The 22991-nt window shown below is 44.5% G+C and overlaps 3 protein-coding genes across 5 annotated transcripts in view; 2 read left to right on the top strand and 1 right to left on the bottom strand.

The window, feature by feature from the left end:
- Nucleotides 1-25: 25 nt before the first annotated feature.
- On the top strand, nt 26-2853 carry LOC121569107 (U11/U12 small nuclear ribonucleoprotein 25 kDa protein-like). Its single transcript, XM_041879749.2, has 6 exons — nt 26-505; nt 605-695; nt 809-914; nt 1295-1369; nt 1463-1527; nt 1871-2853. Exons 1-5 carry the CDS (start codon nt 269-271, stop codon nt 1518-1520), a joined length of 567 nt encoding a protein of 188 aa, XP_041735683.1. The 5' UTR covers nt 26-268; the 3' UTR covers nt 1521-1527; nt 1871-2853.
- LOC121569106 lies at nt 1922-5152 on the top strand. Of its 2 annotated transcripts, none has more exons than XM_041879748.2 (6): nt 1922-2006; nt 2964-3119; nt 3282-3404; nt 3497-3577; nt 3738-3885; nt 4229-5152. In XM_041879748.2, the coding sequence occupies exons 2-6, from the start codon at nt 2972-2974 to the stop codon at nt 4335-4337; spliced, it is 609 nt and encodes a 202-aa protein (XP_041735682.1). In that variant the 5' UTR covers nt 1922-2006; nt 2964-2971; the 3' UTR covers nt 4338-5152. The 2 variants fall into 2 exon arrangements, with proteins under 2 accessions (XP_041735682.1, XP_041735681.1); XM_041879747.2 differs by having other exon boundaries at nt 3279-3404.
- A 1033-nt stretch (nt 5153-6185) lies between these two features.
- Nucleotides 6186-22991, bottom strand: part of LOC121569109 (myocardin-related transcription factor B-like) — a 62676-nt gene continuing 45870 nt past the window's right edge. For both annotated transcript variants that reach the window (XM_041879752.2, XM_045221278.1), the window contains 13 exons: nt 19919-19984; nt 17428-17483; nt 17221-17296; nt 16688-16852; nt 16148-16368; nt 15675-15821; nt 12682-12929; nt 12101-12263; nt 11047-11922; nt 9811-9975; nt 9571-9681; nt 9410-9470; nt 6186-9299 (listed from right to left, as the gene is read on the bottom strand). In XM_041879752.2, the coding sequence (XP_041735686.2) occupies nt 8788-9299; nt 9410-9470; nt 9571-9681; nt 9811-9975; nt 11047-11922; nt 12101-12263; nt 12682-12929; nt 15675-15821; nt 16148-16368; nt 16688-16852; nt 17221-17296; nt 17428-17483; nt 19919-19984 (2867 nt within the window). In that variant the 3' untranslated portion in view covers nt 6186-8787. The remainder of the gene's footprint in view (nt 9300-9409; nt 9471-9570; nt 9682-9810; nt 9976-11046; nt 11923-12100; nt 12264-12681; nt 12930-15674; nt 15822-16147; nt 16369-16687; nt 16853-17220; nt 17297-17427; nt 17484-19918; nt 19985-22991) is intronic.

The raw sequence follows: 22991 nt of genomic DNA, 5'->3' as shown, positions 1-22991 counted from the left end.
CCTCCACTTGGGCTAGTTTGACTCCGGTATGTTGTAGCTGACGTACATGCCAGTAGCTAAATGTTTTAGCATGGATTACAGAGCTTCAGACTTAACCAAGTAGCCTTTTTTATTTTTAAGCTACAGTTTATGTATGTTTTAGTAATCATGTAATATATATTTTACTGTACACTTTGAGTATAAGGTGTGACAATCTTGCATGAAATAGCTAGTTAGCTAACATAAACTGGTCAGCAACTTTAGCTACGAACTCCTATTCACAGTGTAAATGATGGGGGAGGAGACCCAGTCCCTTCACCTGGATAAGGGACTGTCTGTAAAGGAAGAGGAGTTAGGACAGGCAGAGGGAAAAATGAGCCAAGTGGAGGATGAACAACCAGAGGTTGAAGAGGAAGATGAGGAGGAGGATGAAGAAGCATTGCCACACTCTGAATTCCTGGACATCTTTGAAGAAGGACTGGCTCGGCTTGTACAGGACCCTCTACTTTGTGACCTTCCCATTCAGGTTGGTGACCTAATCCATACTGGTGAAATGTATTTATTTGATGATGTAAAGTCCTCCAGCCTAACCAATTTCTCACTACTTTCTGTCGCTTTCCTGCAGGTGACTCTGGAGGAGGTGAATTCCCAGGTTGCCCTGGAGTATGGCCAGGCCATGACTGTCCGTGTATGCAAAGCAGATGGCGAAGTAATGCGTGAGTTTCTGGCTGATCTTTCTAAGTAGAATACCTTTTTTTCCCCTCTTTGAGCAGGTCAAATGATTTATACTAATGTGTGTGTAAGTGAAATTCCAATGTGTGTTGTTCAGCCATAGTGGTGGTGCAGAATGCTATGGTGCTGGATTTGAAGAAAGCCATCCAGAGGTTTATGGAGCTTAAACAGCAACGGGAGGGAGGGGTGAAGCATGTCAGCTGGTAACACACACACACACACACACACACACACACACACACACACACACACACACACACACACACACACACAGTCTTGTACAACTAACCTTGTGGGGACACACAATTCAGTCCCATTCAAAATCCTATTTTCACATACCCTCACCCTAACCTTAACCCGAAAACCTAACCCTAAAACTAACCCTAGCTCCTAACCCTAACACTAATTATAACCTTAACCCTAACCCCCCTAGAAATAGTATTTCACCTTGTGGGGACTAACAAAATGTCCCCAGTTGGTCAAATGTTTTGTTTGTTTACTATTCTTGTGGGGACTTCTGGTCCCCACAAGTATAGTTACACACACACACACACACACAGAGAGTTTTTCTTTTCTTGTGCAGGAGATACGTATGGAGAACCTTTCATCTCGTATTTCAAGGAGAGAAGCTTGATGATGACAAAATGAAACTAAAGGAGTAAGTTTCAATCAAACACCATTGTGATTATATTACATAATGTGCTGCTTTTGTTAACTGAAAACAACATTTCTTGTGTTGTTTTCTTGTCAGTTATGGGATCAGAAACAGAGATGAGGTGACATTCATGAAGAGACTGAGGAAGAAGTGAAACGGAGGTACAGTAGACTTCTGAATTATGATCTCATTCTGAAAGATGTTCACAGGCTGATAGTATGCAAAGTGTTACCATATAATCATGACTGTAACTAATAAAGTGTTATGGCCGTGTGAATGAGAGAAACGTTATTGGAAAGGACCACTGTCTTATGTTCCTGTGGCATTTTCCATTATAATAAGATAATGCACATTTTGAAAGGACTCAACATTTGTATTTCTTGCACTCCCAATGGGAGTATAACACTTGCAACCCTTTTAAATAAATATTGTATGTTTCTAATATTATTGATAATACATTGAGTTGAACAATGAATGACACTGCTCTATGCACTTCTTACTTAGATCTCACTACCGTGGGGAGTCCTGCCTACTGTCAGTTGCCTGCACTGTCCCCGTTGCTTCAGACCTCTATGTTTCAACCTGGAGATGTACAGCAACTATATTCATACACTGACATGATTCAGTTGATGTCTAAAAGGTTTTTCAATTGACATCTCAAAAGTTTTTACATGTTGTAGATATGATTGTGTGGAATGTTTTGTACGTCTCAATTTTGTATTGTTTGGACATATTCTCTGTCATTTTGTACAGTAAAATTGTGCCACTTCAAATATGAATAAAGGCTTCAGTGCTACCAAAACGCCCCTGAAATATCACCTAAATATAGTGAATATGTTTTAGAATTTTATCTCGCTTGAAATCATTTAACCGAAGCTGGCTGTGCAGCCTGGTCTCACAGCGTGAGAGTAGAACCACAATATTTAAATATCTCCTGTAGTCCTTGTTTAAACCAAAACAAAATATTACACTATTTCCTGGAGTACATAGAGGAGCATCACATTTTCCACAGCACAAGCTGGGAGCAACCATTGAAACCCGGTAAAAATATGTATTGTCTCTTTACAGTAATCATTTAATTTGCAGCAGCTAAGATCGATAAGAGAAAATGTGAAATCTATTTCTTATCTTTGCAATCTTGGGTTTTAGCAATGTTGGTCACAATCTATCTGACTTGTACAAACATATTAGAACATGATCTCCTCACATTAGTTTGTCTTGGTATGAAATATGTTTAGATGTGCACGGTTGATGCTTACATTGATACATAAAGTTAGTGCTATTGGCTTGTCATCCAAGTGTTGGATAACAGGAATAGAGATACATTCATATCAATTATATAACTTCATTACCCAATCATCTGAACTTGCTTGGAAAAATGTAATTGTTGGCCCAACACTATATAGTTCAAGCTTCAGCAAGGTTCTGGGCGACTGGCATGTGTTTCAGACTGGACTTCTTGATTGGTGGCATTGACTGGTGGCATATTATTATTATTATTATTATTATTATTATTATGTGGCAGGTGGTAAGTCAAAGAATTATGAAATGTTCCACCTTTGTGATGTCTGATCTGATGCTGGTGGGTTTTTTTCAGCTCCCAGGATGTCTGGCTCTTCTGAGCACAGGGAGCTGGAAAGGATCTCCATGGAGATGAACCAACTGTCATTCAGGAGGCAGCAGCTTAACGACCGCAGGAACATGCTGACCATCCTGCAGGAGTTCAGGAACCGCTCCAACCCCAATAGCACAGGTAAAGAGGAAATTCACTGTCTAGAACTGCTATTATTGAGTAAATGCACATGGCAGGCATGGATGTACTGTGTGATGTGGCCTCTAGCTATGATCCAGCAGGGCTGATGTGTTCTATCACCTACTCCCTCTGAGACTTGTATTACCTCTCTGTGTCCAGCAGAGGGCTCCAAGCAGCAGATTGAGATTCAATGCATCGACCAGGAACTGCAGGAGCTGTCTGAGAAGAAGAGAGAGCTGCAGGAAAGCCAAGATAACATTCTCCATTCCAAGGACCAAAGAAAAGGTGTGTCTACTCTACCTACGTTATGGTGATACAGTCCTCACACAGCACTCTCTTAATACTCAGACTCTGATCATGATTGTCTCCCTTTGCAGAGTGCATCATCAGTCAGGGGGGCTTGTCTGTTCTCCCTGTCACCTCTGTTGTCTTTGTTGAAGCTCCACCCTGTATACCAGGTGAGTCACTTGGACTGAGAGTCAAATGAGGTCTGAACTTTGTGGGTTATTTCAAGCGGTACCCCCATTTTGCTACAATTATTTTCCTGGCCTGCTTAGATCAGAGGCTAGTCCTATAGATGAGTGATGTCATATGGTCACACCTACACTCCCTCCATAGCTCCGGAGGTGATCCTGGACATCCAGAAACTTCCTCCCTTCTCATCTCAGACCCAGTGCCCAGAGTGTCGACAGTTCATCACCACAGAGATTGTCACTTCAGTTGGCAATGTGGCCTGTCTAGTCTGTGTCACAATGTCTATACTTGGGTGAGTTGACCTATATTGTCTTACTGCTGTGTTACTAACAATCGTCTGCCATCTTTGAATGCAGGATGTCGACAATGCTGTGTTTTCAACTCTATGCTTCATCTAGAGTTGGTAGGATATTTCGGTTAACAAAGAATAGGAGGACTGCTTAGGTCTCACCTAAGTAGAGGTGCCAACAAGTGCTCTTCAGAGACTACATTCCAGTTATTTGTTTCCTGCAGTACTATGCAAATTTCAGTTTGGACAAAAGCCAGTGCCTTTAGGCTAGTGTCATGTCTGATAATCACATCACCTGATGGAATCCAAAGTTTGAAACTGTCGTTTCTGGTCTCTTCTCATTCAGCTGTGTGGCTGGTTGCTGCCTTATCCCTTTCTGCATTGATAACTTCAAAGATGTCACGCATAGATGTCCTAAGTGTCGAAGTTCAATAATCACCATCACAAAGCTCTGAGGTAAGGGCCCACATGTACACAGAGACTGATAAACAGGTCTCAGACTGGGATTGGAGATCTCCCCATGTGATAATGAGGCATCTACCATGGATCTGAGGTGACCCATTTAGGGTTCAGGAGACACCCTTTCCCATCATGCAGATATAGGACAGCAGTGGATGGGGGGGAAATGGACAATGGATGTTGAATTGAGCCAAGCCATAGTGAAACATGTTCTGCTGAGTGAGAAGTGATCATAAATTCCCAACAACTGTACTGTTTGTTGGTCAGTGTCACTCCCATCACTCCTGTGATGATGATGCATCCATACTGTGACAACTGTGGCTGGATCCTGTACATTTTAAGTTAGTATGTATTGCATTGTTCTTAGAATAAAATGTCTTCATCAATGCAATTTATTAGAGAACAACTGCATTAAAATGTTTTTGTTGTTGTATTTTTATTGTGCTGCAAAAAGCCTGTGTGAATTGTAAAACATCAGAGGAAAATAGTGTTTCAAGGTATGTGAACTCTAAAGCTGTATGTGCCTAGTGGTGGCTGTGTTAGGAACTCCTTGATAAACGAAATGTCACATGATTTTATTTACTAAACACAACTGAATGATTTTCACACACAATGTACATTACCATTTTTATTGACACAAAGGCTATATATACATAATGGGTATACAGTAGTACGCACACTGTATACACCAAACAGTCTTAATACAAAAGAGCTCAGATGTGCTACATTTGTATAAAATAAAATGCATGACATAAAATATATACACAATGTGCAAAATGTATGGCATACTAACTATGTATCACTATTGCGGGGGGGGCTATACTAGTATAGTACAAATTAAATTACTTCTGGTTCCAGCACATTCTCCCTTTCTTTAGTTTGGACACATGATCAATGGGTGACAGACGTTGAATAGTAAAATGAGGCACCGATGCTCAGACAAAAACAAAGTTGTGCACAAAAACAATGTTTTTTTGATTAGCTACCCATTTTTTATCCACTCAGTGTAAACTGCTTTGCAATTTAAGTGCTTTTGTCAGTTTTTCTAACAGAAATGTGTGAAATTGAGGCTCTTAAAGGCCCAGTGCATTCAAAAACATTTTGATTTTCCTGTGTTATATACACTGAGTGTACAAAACATTAGGAACAGCTTCCTAATATTGAGTTGCACCCCCTTTTTCCCTCAGAACAGCCTAAATTTGTCGGCGCATGGACTACAAGGTGTCGAAGTGTTCCACAGGGATGCTGGCCCATGTTGACTCCAATGCTTGCTTCTCACAGTTGTGTCAAGTTGGCTGGATGTCCTTTGTAGACATTCTTGATACACACAGGAAACTGTTGAGCATGAAAAACCCAGCAGCGTTGGAGTTAACACACTCAAACCAGTGCGCCTGGCACCTACTAGCATACCTCGTTCAAAGGCACTTAAATCTTTTGTCGTGCCCATTCACCTTCTGAATGGCACACATACACAATCCATGTCTCAATTGACTCAAGGATTACAAATCCTTCTTTAACCTGTCTCCTCCCCTTCATCTACACTGATTGAAGTGGATTTAACAGGTGACATCAATAAGGGATCATAGTTTTCACCTGGAAAGAGCAGGTGTTTTGTACACTCAGTGTATGTGTCAACACTGAGGTTGGAATAATACTGTGAAAATGATAATAATGCCATTGTAGTCTAAGAGCTGTTTAAAAAGACCGCCTGAAATTTCAGCCTGTTTACGTGGGATGGAGTTTTGGTTTGCCTGGTGACATCACCTGGTGGTAAATTAGTTAATAGACCAATAAGAAAGAGTTCCAAACCTCTCTGCCAATAACAGCTAGTTTTCAGTTTCCCCCTCCCTACTCAGACCACTCCCAGACAGTCCTAGCAAAATTATTGCTAGAGAAATTGCTCTTTGCTAAGAAGCTTTTTTGGGATAATTTTAAGTGAAAACAATCATAGTAAGGTACTTAATTGTTACTCCGAAATGATTTGATATTGAGGTAAAAACGGCTGCATTGGACCTTTAAGTAATTTTCTTTGGTAGGGGACAGACAGGTAGGCTGTAATTTATTAAAACCATTGAAATTACATACTTCTTTAGCACCGTCTGCAATGTATTTCCAAGGAATTCTTATGCTGTCGTTGGTGCTTCAAACTTATCATGCTGAATAGTGTTTTAAAGCTTCTTCCATGTTTTGGGGCTCTACTAAATTGCTGAAATGTTTCTGTGTTTCTAAAGGCAGTTATCCTTTGTGTAGCTCAGACTGCTTGATTAAGAGGACTGCCACCTTTTGCAAAGTCAACCCGTCTGTAAACTCCTCTGGCTTAACCCATTTCAACCATTGGTTTCAACACTCTTCAAATGCTTTCACATTTTATCTTTGGCCAGTATATATCACTGTAATGTAATTTTTAACTACAGGTGTACGATTGCAATAATAATGTATGATTTTGACCTAAAAAAGACTTCAACTGGGAGTGAGGAGTGAAACCAAAGGCTATTCCAACAGTGTGGAGATCATTTTAATACTCATCTATTGGTAATAATGGTACCTATGGATCACGCACTGCTTTGTTTTGAAATGTGTTTTGAAAAGTTGCCTCTATTTATGTGATGATGTGAGTGACTGAAATCCCGACCCTACATAACCTGCTGGACTAAGGCTTCATGAATAGAGGCACATCAGGCCTACTACAACACAATTATACAATAATTATGCTTACATGAACATTTGAGTGTCAAAGACACCTGAACCTGCAGGACTATGGCCACAAATATTGCTAAGCTGATCACAAAAGCACAAGACAGCCTTGAACCACCTCTGCTGATTCACTGTGACGCACTGGCTTGTCAAACTGAATGATGTCAATTTGTCTGTGCTCAGTATATCAGCCAACTAAGACAGTATATTGAAGAGAGCAATGGAAATGCTGAGGGGAATTTACTGGCTATATTTCTGGCAGTTCCTAGAGTCAAAACAAGCAAAAGCGATATGCAACACAGATGTGCAGTGCACAGACACACACCAGCTCTCACTCATGTGCACTGCACACCACACATAAACAAGCAAAATTCAGCTGATCTGTACATTGGGATAGATCCACTCCAGACTTGACAATAGGGTTGAGAGAGAAAACATTTTCAAAGGCTCTTTTGTCAATCCTATAAAGGACATACGCCTAGACCTGGCTAGGTACAGCAGTGCTGTGGGATGCTGTGCCACCTATTGTGACCCCATGGACACTAAGGCAAAGCACGTTGCAGCTTGGTAAACAAACTCACATTGGCCCTACGCTCCCCACACAAGAATAGAGTAAGAACAACAGCTGCCAGAAATGTGACGCCTCTCAACTTCTAATTCAGATGAATTCAAGAGTTCTCAGGCCGACAGTTCTCTTATTGTCAACCAATGACACTAAATGTGGGTTTTGTGCTCTCACTGTTTTCTCTTACATGATATAAGGCTGCTTACTGTTAACACTTCACTTTAAGTAGTCATCACTCTGTGTACTCTGTGGAAATTCTTTGGTTGAATTAAGTGAAAGCAATGCCTTGATAATAGCAAGATATTTGCCAAAAGGTCTTATAAATAAGGCACAATGCAATATGTGCAGTCTTTTAGCATCTGTGTCCCATTTCCTCCTATGATGGGAATCGCATGGGGGCACTGAGTAAAGCAAAGGCAGTTATTTCAAAGCCATAATGCTAAGCTAATACCACATTCCAATAGGTCATACATACACAGGACTGTAATACAGCTGCCTTAGTGATGTATGCAGCAGAGCAGACAGACTCCTGCTACTGTAGACATAGGCTTATAATATCTACAATCTCTCTGCGCTGTCTGTCAAATTTATCAAATTTAAAGTCAGTCAGTAACCATGCCACTGTGGTGCAGTCAGAACCAGGCGTGAAATTCTCTGTAACACCTGGGTCAACATCTGTTTCCACTAGCAAGTTCTCATCCTGAGCCAGGATCACATTTCCTGGTCCCACTCCTTATCTACTGTAACGCCATTTCAGTAGAGACCACCCTTCCTCAGACCAGGTCCTCTTCTGAAAGAGACCACAGGGGGAGATCAACCTAATCATACCACTGATCTATACCACGGTCAGCCCAGCGGGTGCTTTGCCTTCCTTAGAATGAGTGGCTGTTATGAGGGCCGATACCTCAGAGGGAAACAGCTATATTGTATATCCAATGAGGAAGGCGGGTCCATGCCTCTAGCACTCTGAGCTGCTCAGAGCAGTGAGATCCACCACCACTGCTGCTGTAGCCCTGCACAGAACTGCCCACAGAGACTCAAGGCCAGCAGCACTGCACTCTCCTCCCCCACCTCCACTGGAGGAGGACTGGGCTCTCCGTCTCACTTATCAGTATGTGTGTGTCTCTCCCTGACAGCCCTCTGTCTGAACAGGCCTGTTTGGGGGCAGGGGGTCACATTGACGCCCCTTAGTCCCAGTGTAGCTGCAGGTCATGGGAGTCCAGGAAGTCAGAGGAGAAGACCCCAGACGGGGGAAGGCCCAGTGGGTTGAGCCCCCCCGTCGGCCCGGGCATGGTCAGGTCCAGCCACTCCATGTTGTCCAAGTTGGTGTGGTCCAGGTGGTAGCTGGAGGGGGGTGCACTGATGTTGTTGAACCCGGTGGTGTCTGTGTCCATGTCCATGGGGGAGTGGGGGGAGTGCTCCAGCAGCTGGCTGTGCAGCTCCTCCATCAGCCTCAGTGTCCGGGGCTCAGTCTCCCTAGCCAGCGTGCCATCCAGGAAGGCCTCCAACTGGTTGTCTGTGGCCAGGGCTGTCAGGCTGGGTGGGGCCGGGGGGTTCAGGGTGGGGACGGGCCGGGCCACCTGGATCTGGGGCGGGGGGCGGGATAGCACCGTGTTGAAGGGCAGGGTGGTTACACTGGCGGTCACAGGAAGCAGCTTGTCTGGAAAGGAAGGGTCCTGTCTGATGAAGGGGGAGATCTCTGTAGAAGAAGGAACATGGGCGATAATGGATTAATGGACAGGGAGGGACTGATTCAGCTGTCTCAATGGAGAAGAGGAGACCCCAACTATAGTCAAGTATTTTTCTCACCTCCACTCTCGATCAACACGTCAAACAGGTCGTCCATGTGCTGGCTGGTTGCAGTGGGAACCTGCATAGACAATAAAGACCAGTCAATACCTGCCTTAACGCCTAACAGACCTAGCAGGTCAGTCCAGTGTGTTTTAGTAGTGTTATACAAGCTGTATTACCTGTGCAGCAGTCTGCATTCTGCGTGTCTGTTTAACGGCCTCTTCGTAGCGTGGCGGGTCCTTACTCTTTGGGACGTGGTTTGAGAAGTTGGGCTGGCAGGGAGAGGGGGACTGATAAACAGAAAAAACAATGAGCTCTAACCCCTATAAGCTGTAAACAATGCGGTTCACATATTCAACACAACTAAATGAATACATGTAGATAAGATGTGTATACGTAATACAGTATTTAAACAATACCTTCTTTGTTGGACCATTGGGGACTGCTTGGTTGGACGAGGCCCTGGAAGGGGACCTGCTCCCTGGGGAGGTGTTTAGGAAACACTGGGAGATCTCTGTCTGACCAGGGCCTGCTCTGAACTGGAACCCAGAGCCTGAGGTGGTGGTGCACAGTGGGACTGTCGTCTGTAGAGGAATGATGAACAGTGGTTAACCCTGTGGTACACGCTCCCTCTGGGACAGATACATACTGGTCAGCTGTAGTAGTAAACACTCCCCTTAGAAGGCACACAGTGGTTAGACAGGGTAGACACTTTCTCTGGGAGGAATAAAAAGTGTTTATGTATTATTATGTGGTAGTACACATTCTTTAGGAACACAATAAAAGGCATGGGCAGTGCAGTGCTAAAAGAGTTGTGTTTCTGGGTGTGAGAGCACTCTTCAATGAGTGTTGTGCTGCAGTTGCTGTTGCTAATTCTGTCTGGCTGTTGGTTCGGCCCAGTGCAGCTCTGCAGACCTGGGTTCAAATAGTATTTGACATCTTTCAATTAAGTACTGTTTGCTTAAGCTTGCATTTGAGTGACCGATGGATGGGGTGTGCACTTTTGGGACTATCCAATTGGTTTAATTATGCCGGACAAGCCCAGTCAAACACAGCTTAAGTATTTGAAGGAAAACAAATGCTATTTGAACCCAGGTCTGGTCCTATAGACTAGAGCAGACAACATAGTCTACTGTGCTGTCTGCCTGGCCGTCAGTCAGCACCTGCTCCAGTAACCGGAGCATAGACGGCCTCCGGCCCTCCTTCTGATGTGACTAGGAGAGGAATTCATCACCCTGGCCAGGCCTGCTATTACCTTGGCAACACACTAGATAAATCACCCAGAGAAGAGCATATTAAAGAAGTTGGAGAGAGAGACTCTCTGCTTTCAAAACACGGCTAATGCCCTAAGAAATGTGATTAGGCCGGCCCATCACAATAGAATGTAATTTATAAAGTGCTCTGGAAATGGTGTTATCCCAGAAAAAGGGCACAAAAACAGGATGTGCAATTAATTCAGCGGAACAATTCATCCACAGACAGCTATTTATTTAGTTTATTTAGTTTGGTGCAGCACACAGCCCATGGAGAGTACTATAACCCAATACACAGAGACACTACAATACAGGTGGGTAAAATGGTGGCTGCTGACAGTAGCTTGGGGAATATCCCACTCTAAATATGGGATTGGAGTAAAGTAAACCATATATTCTCACCTGTGCCATGGGTTGGGTCTGGGTGGTGTGTTGTTGTTGCTGGGGTGCTGAGGCCTCTGTTTTCTGGATGAGGCCTGGATCTGCAGTGTTAACTGTGGTCTGCAGGACCGGCTCTCTGACCTGCAGCTTAATGCTGTTGTTCGGTAGCTGGATGGTGGCAGTGCTGGTGGGCAGGGAGACAGGCAGCAGGATCTGTGTTCCAGGCTGGCCAGACAGCGGGGTCTGAGGCTGGGGCTGTCTGATGACCTGAGGCACCTGCTGGTGGCTGATGAAGAACTGAGGCAGGAGGGACGTCTGCACCTGGCCTGAGCTGGGCTCCTCCTGTTTCACCACTGCGAGTGGGCTATGCGCAGAGGCGGAGCAGTTTGAGGCGGCCCTGCCCTCTTCTTTGACCTGGGCCAGGGCCATGGGGGCTGGAGGGCTGGGCTGACCCCTCTTCTCCACCTCTAGCTGCATCTTCAGCTCCTCCACCAGCCTCTGCTCCTGCTCCAGCTTCCACATCAGCTCCTCGATCTGACGCTCCTTCTCGTGCAATCGCTGGTCCTTCTCTGAGGTTCTGGTCTCCATGGGGCTGTCCTCCAGGGGGCCTTGGTGGGGAGACGACCCAGAGGGAGTGGGCCGAGCTGGGGAAAGAGCTCCTGGCATCCCAGCCTCCTCCATGCCCAGGCTGGAGACCTCTGAGGGCGCGGGGGACACAGGGGGTGTGGAGCTCATGCTCTCCGGCTGTGGGGCCCCTGTGTGGCCTGTCAGCTCCATGGCAGTGGCAGCCTGGCTGCTGGGGCTCTCTTGATAAGGCTTTAATCTCTCTATCAGGTCAGTCTTGGTGCCAGACACCGGAAGACCTCGCAGTTTCAGCTCCATCTTCAGCTCAGCTACCTACGGACCAGGGATAATGAACAGTCATGAGTCATCATCATAAAAGACAAGCCCTCTCAATAAATCTCCATACAACATGTCACTGCCTAGGTGATGTGCTGTGCTCTGCCCTGTAATGTATCTATGTTTGAGTAAAATAAGCTACTGTATGTTTTTACGGAGCAGGAGTGAGCTTCACCTTCATTTCATCCAGGTTGGCAGGTAGGACACCAGGCTTGCGGTTTGTAAGAGTCTGGTTAGACCGTGCAGGGGCAGCGCTGGGTAGAGAGACCATGATGGGACTGGACAGACTGCTGCCACTCAGAGACACATTGGAGCAGCTGTTCTGACCCTCCATCGACCTGTAGGAACACAGACAAAAGGAGGAGGGTTTAGTGTTTAGTGTTCGGATGGGAGAAAGAGTTTCCTGTATGTCCCATCATTCACATTTAACAGTCTCCATCCGGGACAATGAAGACAGGAATACTATATCTAAGCCAAACAGAAGCTGTGCAGGAAACGGATGTGGCAGATTACATCACTATTACCCAGGTGTGGACTTATTCTGTTAGGATTGTTTGGTAAATAAAATGACATTGTTCAAAGGAAACAATGTTTGTCTTCCAGGTGTAGCTATGATGTACTGACTGCCCTCAACACAAAGCTATCAGTCAATAAAACTACAACTAGAATGTGAGGGCTAGCCACATTACTTGGCCTACGGTATGCAAGCTGTGGTAACACATTACATTCCAATGTCCTTTTTACAGTGGGCCATACTTGAGTGGGGCAGGCAGGATGGCCTGGTAATTATAGTGCTGCTGCTGCTGGCTCAGTATCTGCAGCTGGAGGAACTGCTGCTGCTGATGCAGTAGCCTAGTGTAGGCTGAGTCCATGGGGGCCTCGTTGGGCTCCTGTTTCTGGTCCGGGGGGATGTACTGGTGGTACTTGAGCTTCTTCACCCGCGGCTTGGGGTCCTTATTCTTTTTACTGCGGCTCTTGTCATTGGGTGTCTTTGGCTGGCTTTGCTGCACAGGGAAAAGAGGAACGGTTACAACCTACTGAATACTATCTGGGAGGAGCATTGAAACGTTTTCACTGAAAACCTCAATGGTCCATCTCACAGAGTGGTTTGTGGACATTTTTGGTGATCTAAAGCCTGTTCTGACTGTTATGGATAACGTCTAAACATCTTGCCAGTATTGTGAGGCTTGTACATGAAATTGTGCCCATTTCATACTGTAGTATCAAATTAATAGGTGGGACATTGTGATAACGCCCAGTGAGAAAGACAGGATGGGGAAATGGAATGTGGAAAGGGATGTGAGGTGACCCTTATTGTTCAGTAACTAAATTACAGGATACACATTAAATGGCTTGGTATTTGGGAGGTAGATTCAAGCCATAGAAATATCATTCAAGTTGGTTTATGTAAACACACAGCCTCAAATGTATTCCTCCCTGTTCTTCAACACGGGAGGGGCAGAGCTCAGAAAATATGAATTTGCTTTGAGTGTAAAGGATTATGACAAATGCCCAAGTTATTGCTTTACTCCCGTCTTTTGCTTCCATCCTTTATGCCCTGAAGGCTAAGAGTAAGCCTGTCACTTAACCTTAATTGAAGACTGAGAGCGGCTGGCTGTTTAAGTTAATGGATTTGTGAAAAACTCCTCCAGGCCTTGTTGTGCTTTGAACCGCATTTGACTTGGTTGAACCATCACTTTCGACTCGTCTCTGCCTGCACTGACAGGCTCTTTCACTGTGACCGAACACAGCCCCAGTGTTTGTCCTCCTCTGACATCTTATCTCTGATTACAGTTCCAAAGGAAGCAGCATGAAAACCACAACAGATCAGAGAGAGAGAGAGTCAAATATCAGAGGTGACATTCACGTTTACAGGGTATATTTAGTGTTTGTAGGAAAAGCTTGCTCAGCTAGCTGGGATCCAAAAGGAACCAACATATCTTAATTGCTGAAATAAATAGCTTTCTGTGCCAAGAGAAAGAAAAGTTTGGTTATAGCTTGTAATGTGCTCAGCTAAATGCTATAAATAAATGTATATTTAATCGTTGCATTGAATGTACAGTGAGGGAAAAAAGTATTTGATCCCCTGCTGATTTTGTACGTTTTCCCACTGACAAAGAAATGATCAGTCTATAATTTTAATGGTAGGTTTATTTGAACAGCGAGAGACAGAATAACAACAAAATAATCTAGAAAATGTCAAAAATGTTATAAATTGATTTGCATTTTAATGAGGGAAATAAGTATTTGACCCCCTCTCAATCAGAAATATTTCTGGCTCCCAGGTGTCTTTTATACAGGTAACGAGCTGAGATTAGGAGCACACTCTTAAAGGGAATGCTCCTAATCTCAGTTTGTTACCTGTATAAAAGACACCTGTCCACAGAAGCAATCAATCAATCAGATTCCAAACTCTCCACCATGGCCAATACCAAAGAGCTCTCCAAGGATGTCAGGGACAAGATTGTAGACCTACACAAGGCTGGAATGGGCTACAAGACCATCGCCAAGCAGCTTGGTGAGAAGGTGACAACAGTTGGTGCGATTATTCGCAAATGGAAGAAACACAAAATAACTGTCAATCTCCCTCGGCCTGGGGCTCCATGCAAGATCTCATCTCGTGGAGTTACAATGATCATGAGAACGGTGAGGAATCAGCCCAGAACTACACAGGAGGATCTTGTCAATGATCTCAAGGCAGCTGGGACCATAGTCACCAAGAAAACAATTGGTAACACACTACGCCGTGAAGGACTGAAATCCTGCAGCACCCGCAAGGTCCCCCTGCTCAAGAAAGCACAAATACAGGCCTGTCTGAAGTTTGCCAATGAACATCTGAATGATTCAGAGGAGAACTGGGTGAAAGTGTTGTGGTCAGATGAGACCAAAATCGAGGTCTTTGGCATTAACTCAACTCGCCGTGTTTGGAGGAGGAGGAATGCTGCCTATGACCCCAAGGACACCATCCCCACCGTCAAACATGGAGGTGGAAACATTATGCTTTGGGGGTGTTTTTCTGCTAAGGGGACAGGACAACTTCACTGCATCAAAGGGACGATGAACGGGGCCATATATCGTCAAATCTTGGGTGAGAACCTCCTTCCCTCAGCCAGGGCATTGAAAATGGGTCGTGGATGGGTATTCCAGCATGACAATGACCCAAAACACATGGCCAAGGCAACAAAGGAGTGGCTCAAGAATAAGCACATTAAGGTCCTGGAGTGGCCTAGCCAGTCTCCAGACCTTAATCCCATAGAAAATCTGTGGAGGGAGCTGAAGGTTCGAGTTGCCAAACGTCAGCCTCGAAACCTTAATGACTTGGAGAAGATCTGCAAAGAGGAGTGGGACAAAATCCCTCCTGAGATGTGTGCAAACCTGGTGGCCAACTACAAGAAACGTCTGACCTCTGTGATTGCCAACAAGGGTTTTGCCACCAAGTACTAAGTCATGTTTTGCAGAGGGGTCAAAAACTCATTTCAATTAATACAATTTTTGACATGCGTTTTTCTGGATTTTTTTGTTGTTATTCTGTCTCTCTTACTGTTCAAATAAACCTACCATTAAAATTATAGACTGATCATGTCTTTGTCAGTGGGCAAACTTACAAAATCAGCAGGGGATCAAATACTTTTTTCCCTCACTGTACATCTTTGCACATTTCCATGATTTACCATACCTTTGCCACAAGGTTCAAGTACTCTCCATCATTATGTGATATGACATCACTTTCTTTAAAGTTTGTGGCTCACCTTTACTAACATAGGCCCCGGCTTTGGAGGGGCAACAGTGGTGATTGGCTGAGGCGTGGTCACCAGATGATTGTTCTGATGCTCATTGGTGGAGACTTGAGAGAAGTTGAGGAAGTCTGTTGTGGACTGGGAGGTAGGTGGGCAGTGCTGAGATAAAGAGACAGATAGAAACCACATGGCCCGTTCAGTAAGGAGGGGAACAGAGGCCTGTAAATCCCCCTCCCACAGTAAGCCACAAGCGCAGAGCAACTGGAAAAAGACTAACAAAATATGAATGCCTTCTAATACAGAAAAAAACAGAGGCAAATAATATTTTCTAGCAAATTAAATTTGATATACAACAGGCAGGTGCACTGGGAGACTATTATTCAGGCCCAAAATGTAGAAACATACAATATTTACGCTGTTAGTAATACCATAACACAATTTAAGATGGGTATTTATAGGTGGTGAGGTATAGCGATGGGACCTACCTGCATGGTGATGGAGCTGGTCGGTTGGGAGGTTGAGGGAGCAGCAGGGGCCTCTGTCTCCCTAGGGGTCCTGGGGGAGGGTGAGGGGGCAGAGGAGCTCTGGGACTCCTGGCTGGCCGGCTGCTCTGGGGACAGGGCGTCGCTGCTGTCCTCGTCAAAGTTGTACACATCCAGTGTTGACGTCTTGGGGAAGTCATTCTCCACCTCACCATCTGCGCGATCTGCAACGTAACATGTGTACAAAAATGTATGCACGCATGACTGTAAGTCGCTTTGGATAAAAGCGTCTGCTAAATGGCATATTATTATTATTATTATTATTATGTGCAAAAGCACAGCTTATTAATTACAAGTAGACCAATGGAGAGAGGTTTGTACTAAGTTGTTTCTTATGGTAGTCACTGGAAATGTCTCAATGCTGTGTTAGTCGTAATAGGCACTTTCAGAAATCTAGACTATACAAAATATCCAGGGAGTGGGAGTTGAATGAGTTACTTCGCCCTTAGCCTAATAATGTATAAACTCAAGAGTGTTCTCTACCGGTGACAGCGTCCTTGACGAGGCTGGGTTCCACAGGCAGAATGTTCTTGACCACCAGCTCCATGGGGCCGGGTCGCTGGGCCAGCTTCTCATTGAGGTCATCAGCCAGCCTGGCTCTCTTCAGCATCATCTGAGTGGCCTGCAGTGAGGCCTCCGCATGGGTCTCTGTGGGACAGACAGCAACTCATCAGTAACTGCTAGTCTACCTAGAACTCACAACAGTACTGTTCTACTACTGTGTGTCTCACAATGGAGACTGTTTAAGGTGGTATGTCCTCATACGTCAAAGACAATCAATCAGACAACTGATTGTAGCATCTAAAGTTGTGAATATTTAACATCCTATGGATTGTATCCAATAGGGAGGGATACAATTTCACAGGATCCTCCTCTTCCATCATCATCTCTCTTCTGAGAGCTAACTTGGCCAGCTAAACGTACATTGACGTTATGTTGGTAGCTGAGTATGCTCTGTATTATCTGTCTTCTCTACAGCCTATCATAAAGCATACAGTACGTGGTAGTGTAGTTACCTTGCAGGATGTGCATGCGGACCAGCTCTGAACGTTCAGGTCTACTGCGGATTTTGTGCTTCAAGAAGTTCTCAGTCTGTAAAAAACAACACAAAAATACATTTAATCGAGATGATATAGAACGGCATATGCATGTTATAGTGTGTGTTTATCTCAATGAAGTACAATGAACACTAGTGTTAGTGAGATGAGTTTGTGAGGTCTTACCCTGGACCTCTGCAGGCTGCGGATCTGCTCATGGAAGGCAGCAGGGCATTTCAGTGCTATGGGAGGGAAGATGAACATCATATACAGTGAGCTCCAAAAGTATTGGGACAGTGACAATGTTTTGTTTTGGCTCTGTATGAAATGATACAATGACTATGAGGTTAAAGTGCAGACTGTCAGCTTTCATTTGAGGGTATTTTCATCCATATCGGGTGAACCGTTTAGACATTACAGCAGTTTTTGTACATAGTCCCCCCATTTTAGGGGACCAAAAGTATTGGGACAAATTCACTTATGTGTATTAAAGTAGTCAAAAGTTTAGTATTTGGTCCCATATTCGTAGCACGCAATGATAACATCAGGCTTGTGACTCCACAACTTGTTGGATGCATTTGCTTTTTGTTTTGGTTGTGTTTCAGATTATTTTGTGCCCAATAGAAATGATTAGTAAATAAGAATATAATATGTTTCTAAACACTTCTACATTAATGTGGATGCTACCATGATTATGGATAATCCTGAATGAATCGTGAGTAATGATGAGTGAGAAAGGTACAGACGCACAAATATCATACCCCCAAGATATGCTAACTTCTCACCATTACAATAACAGGGGGGGATGATATGCCTTTGTAACCTTTTCACTCATCATTATTCATGATTCATTCAGGATTATCCGTAATCATGGTAGCATCCACATTAATGTAGAAGCATTTAGAAACATATTATATTCTTATTTACAATAAAAGTGACTGCAAAATGACAATTCATTATTTACCATTCATTTCTATTGGGCACAAAATAATCTGAAACACAACCCACAACCAAAACAAACAGCAAATGCATCCAACACGTTCGTAGAGTCACAAGCTTCATGTAGTCATTGCGTGCTAGGAATATGGGACCAAATACAAAACTTTTGACTACTTTAATACACATATAAGTGAATTTGTCCCAATACTTTTGGTCCCCTAAAATGTGGGGGACTATGTACAAAAAGTGCTGTAATTCCTAAACGGTTCACCCGATATGGATGAAAAAACCCTCAAATTGAAGCTGACAATCTGCACTTGTTTCATTTCAAATCCAAAGAGCTGGAGTACAGAGCCAAAACAACTACAAATGTGTCACTGTCCAAATACTTGTGGAGCTCACTGTAACTACCCATAACTTCTAATGGGTAAAACGTCAACTCGTCATCCTGAAAGTTCATATTTGAGACATGATGTAGTTGTACTTGAGATGACAAGCTGATGACAATAAGGGAGAGACAATAATGCGTGATATTTCTTTGGAAGAGAGGATAGCCTTGATACTACACAATAGCTGACGGGAGTAGGACAGGATGTCTCTGAATGCTCCACTCATCCAACTAGTGAGACAGTCAGGCTGAGACTTTGATCTCATCAGACACACTTATCCTGCTTTTGGCACGGCACGGCTACACCCATTAGTCACCTCTAGCTAACACAAGCACTGTTTGCTTTCAGCACATACACACTGAGGTCTGAACACACACTGACCAGGGGTTCTTCTCAGTCATAGGGTGTGCGTCAAACTCAGAGGAGCAGAGCTAAGCATTCCTGAGCGTCACCCAAGCCCTGGCCTGCATACCTATTATAAGTCCTCTGTGTGGGAGAACCAGAGCGATTCACCCAGTGTCGCTATTTGGGAGGTTCCTGTGCGGCTTGCGCTAGGGCCACAGTGATGGTTACTGACCTCCAGTGCAGGCCCAGTCGCTGACTCATACAGTGCTGACTATGGAACCTAATAAGAGGAGCTTAGAGTCCACATGGAGGAGGCCTCTTAGGGCTGGACAAGACAAGACAGAACACACTCCCAGCACTGAGAGGGATCTGGTCTGGGGCTCCTGCGGCTCTAGCCACAAATCACTTAGCTACACCACTGTTCTCCCTCTCTCTGTCTGCTGTCTGCTTTCTTATCAGTGTGTCTGCTCTAGTCTGCTCTCTTTTATTACATACAACCCACTCCCAGAGAGACTGATCCAGTAAGGGCAGCAAGAGGAATGATTCTTCTCCACTTTGCTGACTGAGAGCCGGGTGTGGAAGTTTTCAGTATGCCTTTTGGTTTCTGGTATGCCACTGGCCACCGATATATGCCTCACTGTGGGTTAAGACCTTGGACCATTCCGAGTATTTATTTATTCTACAAACATCATGACAAGGTTTGTGGTGGAGGGTGGTCAAGACATCAGTGGTGGCAGAATTCCACTCCTGTATGGTTGTCATAATAGTATAAAATCAGACAACATGTAGTTCAATGTATGGTATTCATTGAGGTAATAAATATATCACATATCCTGAGAGCATTCTGGAACCAAGACCCACTTTAATTACTATGGTGTGGGTGCAGTTATAATTTTCCTACATGCCAGACCATTAACCTTAACTCTGGTAGAAGTGAGTTACAGTATATTAAATCCTTCGTGGTTTGAGAGTGGCGGTGCCCAATGCCCAGTGGCCATACTCACGTGGCATGATGCCCTGCTCCACTAGCTGCTCACGGGTGCGTCTCTGCTGCAGGCGGCGCTGGAGGACTGTGGGAGAGAAGCAGAGATAGGTTAGAGGTCAACCTATACACAACTAGCCTGGTCCCAGATCTGTTTGTGCCGCCACGCCAATGACCATAGGCGTTAGCAAGACAGCATAAACATATCTGGGACCAGGTTCAGACGACCCTCCATTTACACATTAGAGCTGGGACGATGAACTGAAAATTATCAATAACGATCACTTATCGCAGGGATCTTGCTGATATCGTTTATTACGATAAGTAGCCTATACTAGAGAAATATGAAGTTTGAAATGAAATAAGTTTGCTAATATGGATGATTGTTAATGGGACAACTCATGGCTACAACCATCAAACTAGTAGTAGTAGTTTAAAGGATAAAAAAAAGGGGTGCTGCACCATATTGCGATAAATTGGCAGACTTTTATAACATGAATGTTCGACTGGTGCACATTCATATTACAGAATTCTGGCAATTTATCGCAATATGGATTTTTGTCTGCCCAGTTCTACTACACACCCAACCCACAGATAAAGGCAGTAGGTTACTTAAGACAGAAACGATAGGAGGGAGGTTGGTCGTGGGAGGATGGGTGGGCATATAACGCGAAGGTCTAGCAACCCAAACGTTGCGTGTTCGAATCACATGATGAACAACTTTGACATTTTAGCTAATTAGCAACTTTGTAACTACTTACTACTTTTTAACAACTTAAGCTAGCATGTTAGCTAACCCTAACCTTAACTCCTAACCTTAACCCCTAACCCTAACTCCTAACCTTAACCCCTAACCCCTAGCCTAGCTAACGTTAACCACCGAGCTAACCTAGCTAACTTTAGCCACAACAAATTGAAATTCCTTATGAAGAACATCGTGTACTGGACTCGATTCGTTATGAAGAAGAAAATCGTGTAGTGGACATGAAAAATTTGACCAGTCACGAATTTGTGTTGACACACCACGTCACAGCCCAGCCAGAACAAAACAGGAAGTCCTGTTCCTCCACATAAGACATCCTATAGAGACATCTTATAGACTTCCTGCATAGTTAACCTACCAGACTACTGGCAATAACACTCTTCTTGACACGGTGAGTTTACTTTAGAGAGATTACATGGGCTTTACATATTAATATACAAGCTCTCTTCAAATAAAGTGAAGACAATGAAATATTGAGGACGGACTGGGATGCAAATGCAGAGGTAACTTTACATAGATGTTCAACTTGAAATACAATCATAGATAGACACAGGCAAGGGATGAGTCTTTCTCAAGTACCACTGTAGAAAAAACAAACCCTGAAGACTAATTACAGTGCAATGTTCATATATCCAAGTCACCTCCGAGTTGGAGATGATGTCATCCTAGGGCTGAGTGAACTCTGTCTCATTTGTAAGTGCCGCTTCATAAAAAGTGAGATGTGTAGTCTTGTTTTGGAGGGATAAGCACTGATCCATTAAGCCGCTGGAACTTAAAAAGACAAGAAGGACTCGGTGCAGAAGAAGTGAAAAATGTTGAGTCTTATGCAGGAGGCTCCAAATCCTTGGATGGCACTCAATGTTATTTTTCCATCATAATAAACTGCAGTGCGGGCCAAGTTTAAACATGCATAAACAGGCGAGCGTGGACGTGTTATTTCAGTGGAATAACAGTGGAAGGTGACAGTTGATAGTGATGAACGACGCGGCACTGTGAGGAACGTGGGGACCTTATCGGCACCAAGGCGCTGTGTTCATAATGAGGTCGGACTGCTGCTGGAGTAGACTTTTTAACTACTTAAGCTAGCATGTTAGCTAACCCTAACCTTAACTCCTAACCTTAACCCCTAACCCTAACTCCTAACCTTAACCCCTAACCCCTAGCCTAGCTAACGTTAACCACCGAGCTAACCTAGCTAACTTTAGCCACAACAAATTGAAATTCCTTATGAAGAACATAAACTGCAGTGCGGGCCAAGTTTAAACATGCATAAACAGGCGAGCGTGGACGTGTTATTTCAGTGGAATAACAGTGGAAGGTGACGGTTGATAGTGACGAACGACGCGGCACTGTGAGGAACGTGGGGACCTTATCGGCACCAAGGCGCTGTGTTCATAATGAGGTCGGACTGCTGCTGGAGTAGACTGCTCATTGGCTCTAGCCAGATGGTCTACGCACATTCACACACACTAAACACACACACACTACATACTACTCTGCTCTAGTCCCCTGGGACAGTCACTGCGTCTGACCAGGCCAACATGACTCACTCCAACTAAAATAAACTGGGCAGCTGTGAGAACAAGGCCTGGGAACCATGGAGTCTGGAGGTGGCGTGGGGGTGGGGCCCGGGACTGGAACCCAAAGCATTGTACAGAGTGGGGGACCCGCTCCCACTGGTGGACAGAGGAGTACAGAGTGTCCCAGGGACCCGAGGCGGGGGAGCAACTGAGTCCATTCTCAGAGCCCCCCGAAACAAGCCCACTGCGCCTCCAGGGCTCAGAACACTGTGTGCCTGCTCCTGCTGCCTATACATGGTTCCCATTACACATTCACAACAGGGTCAGGTTAGTGTTTTTTGTCATGAATCTTGTTCTGGAGGAAGCTCTGCAGTGGTCACTTGCTGGAACAGCCACAAAGTAAATAAAATCTGATTTTAACCCTAACTTTAACCACACTGCGAATGTTTGTTTTCATAAATTCTTACAAAATCTTGACTTTGCAGCTCACCTATCTAAGGGGAAATCGCTGCCTCCAGGACAAGACTCATGACAATACACGTCAACCTGCACACCAGGGGGGTGCCTACACGGCCCCAGAAAGATCATTCTGGAAGATGGCCTCTTGGCCTCCCGAGTGGTGCAGTGGTCTAAGGCACTGCATCGCAGTGCTAGCTGTGCCACTAGAGATCCTGGTAGAATCCAGGCTCTGTCGTAGCCGGCCGCGACCGGGAGACCCATGGGGTGGCGCACAATTGGTCCAGGGTAGGGGAGGGAATGGCCGGCAGAGATGTAGCTCAATTGGTAGAGCATGGCGTTGTGGGTTCGATTCC

Source organism: Coregonus clupeaformis, chromosome 7 (assembly GCF_020615455.1).
Source record: "Coregonus clupeaformis isolate EN_2021a chromosome 7, ASM2061545v1, whole genome shotgun sequence".
Taxonomy (NCBI): domain Eukaryota; kingdom Metazoa; phylum Chordata; class Actinopteri; order Salmoniformes; family Salmonidae; genus Coregonus; species Coregonus clupeaformis.
Note: the sequence above shows the minus strand (reverse complement) of the source record. Positions and strands in the feature narration are given on the sequence as shown.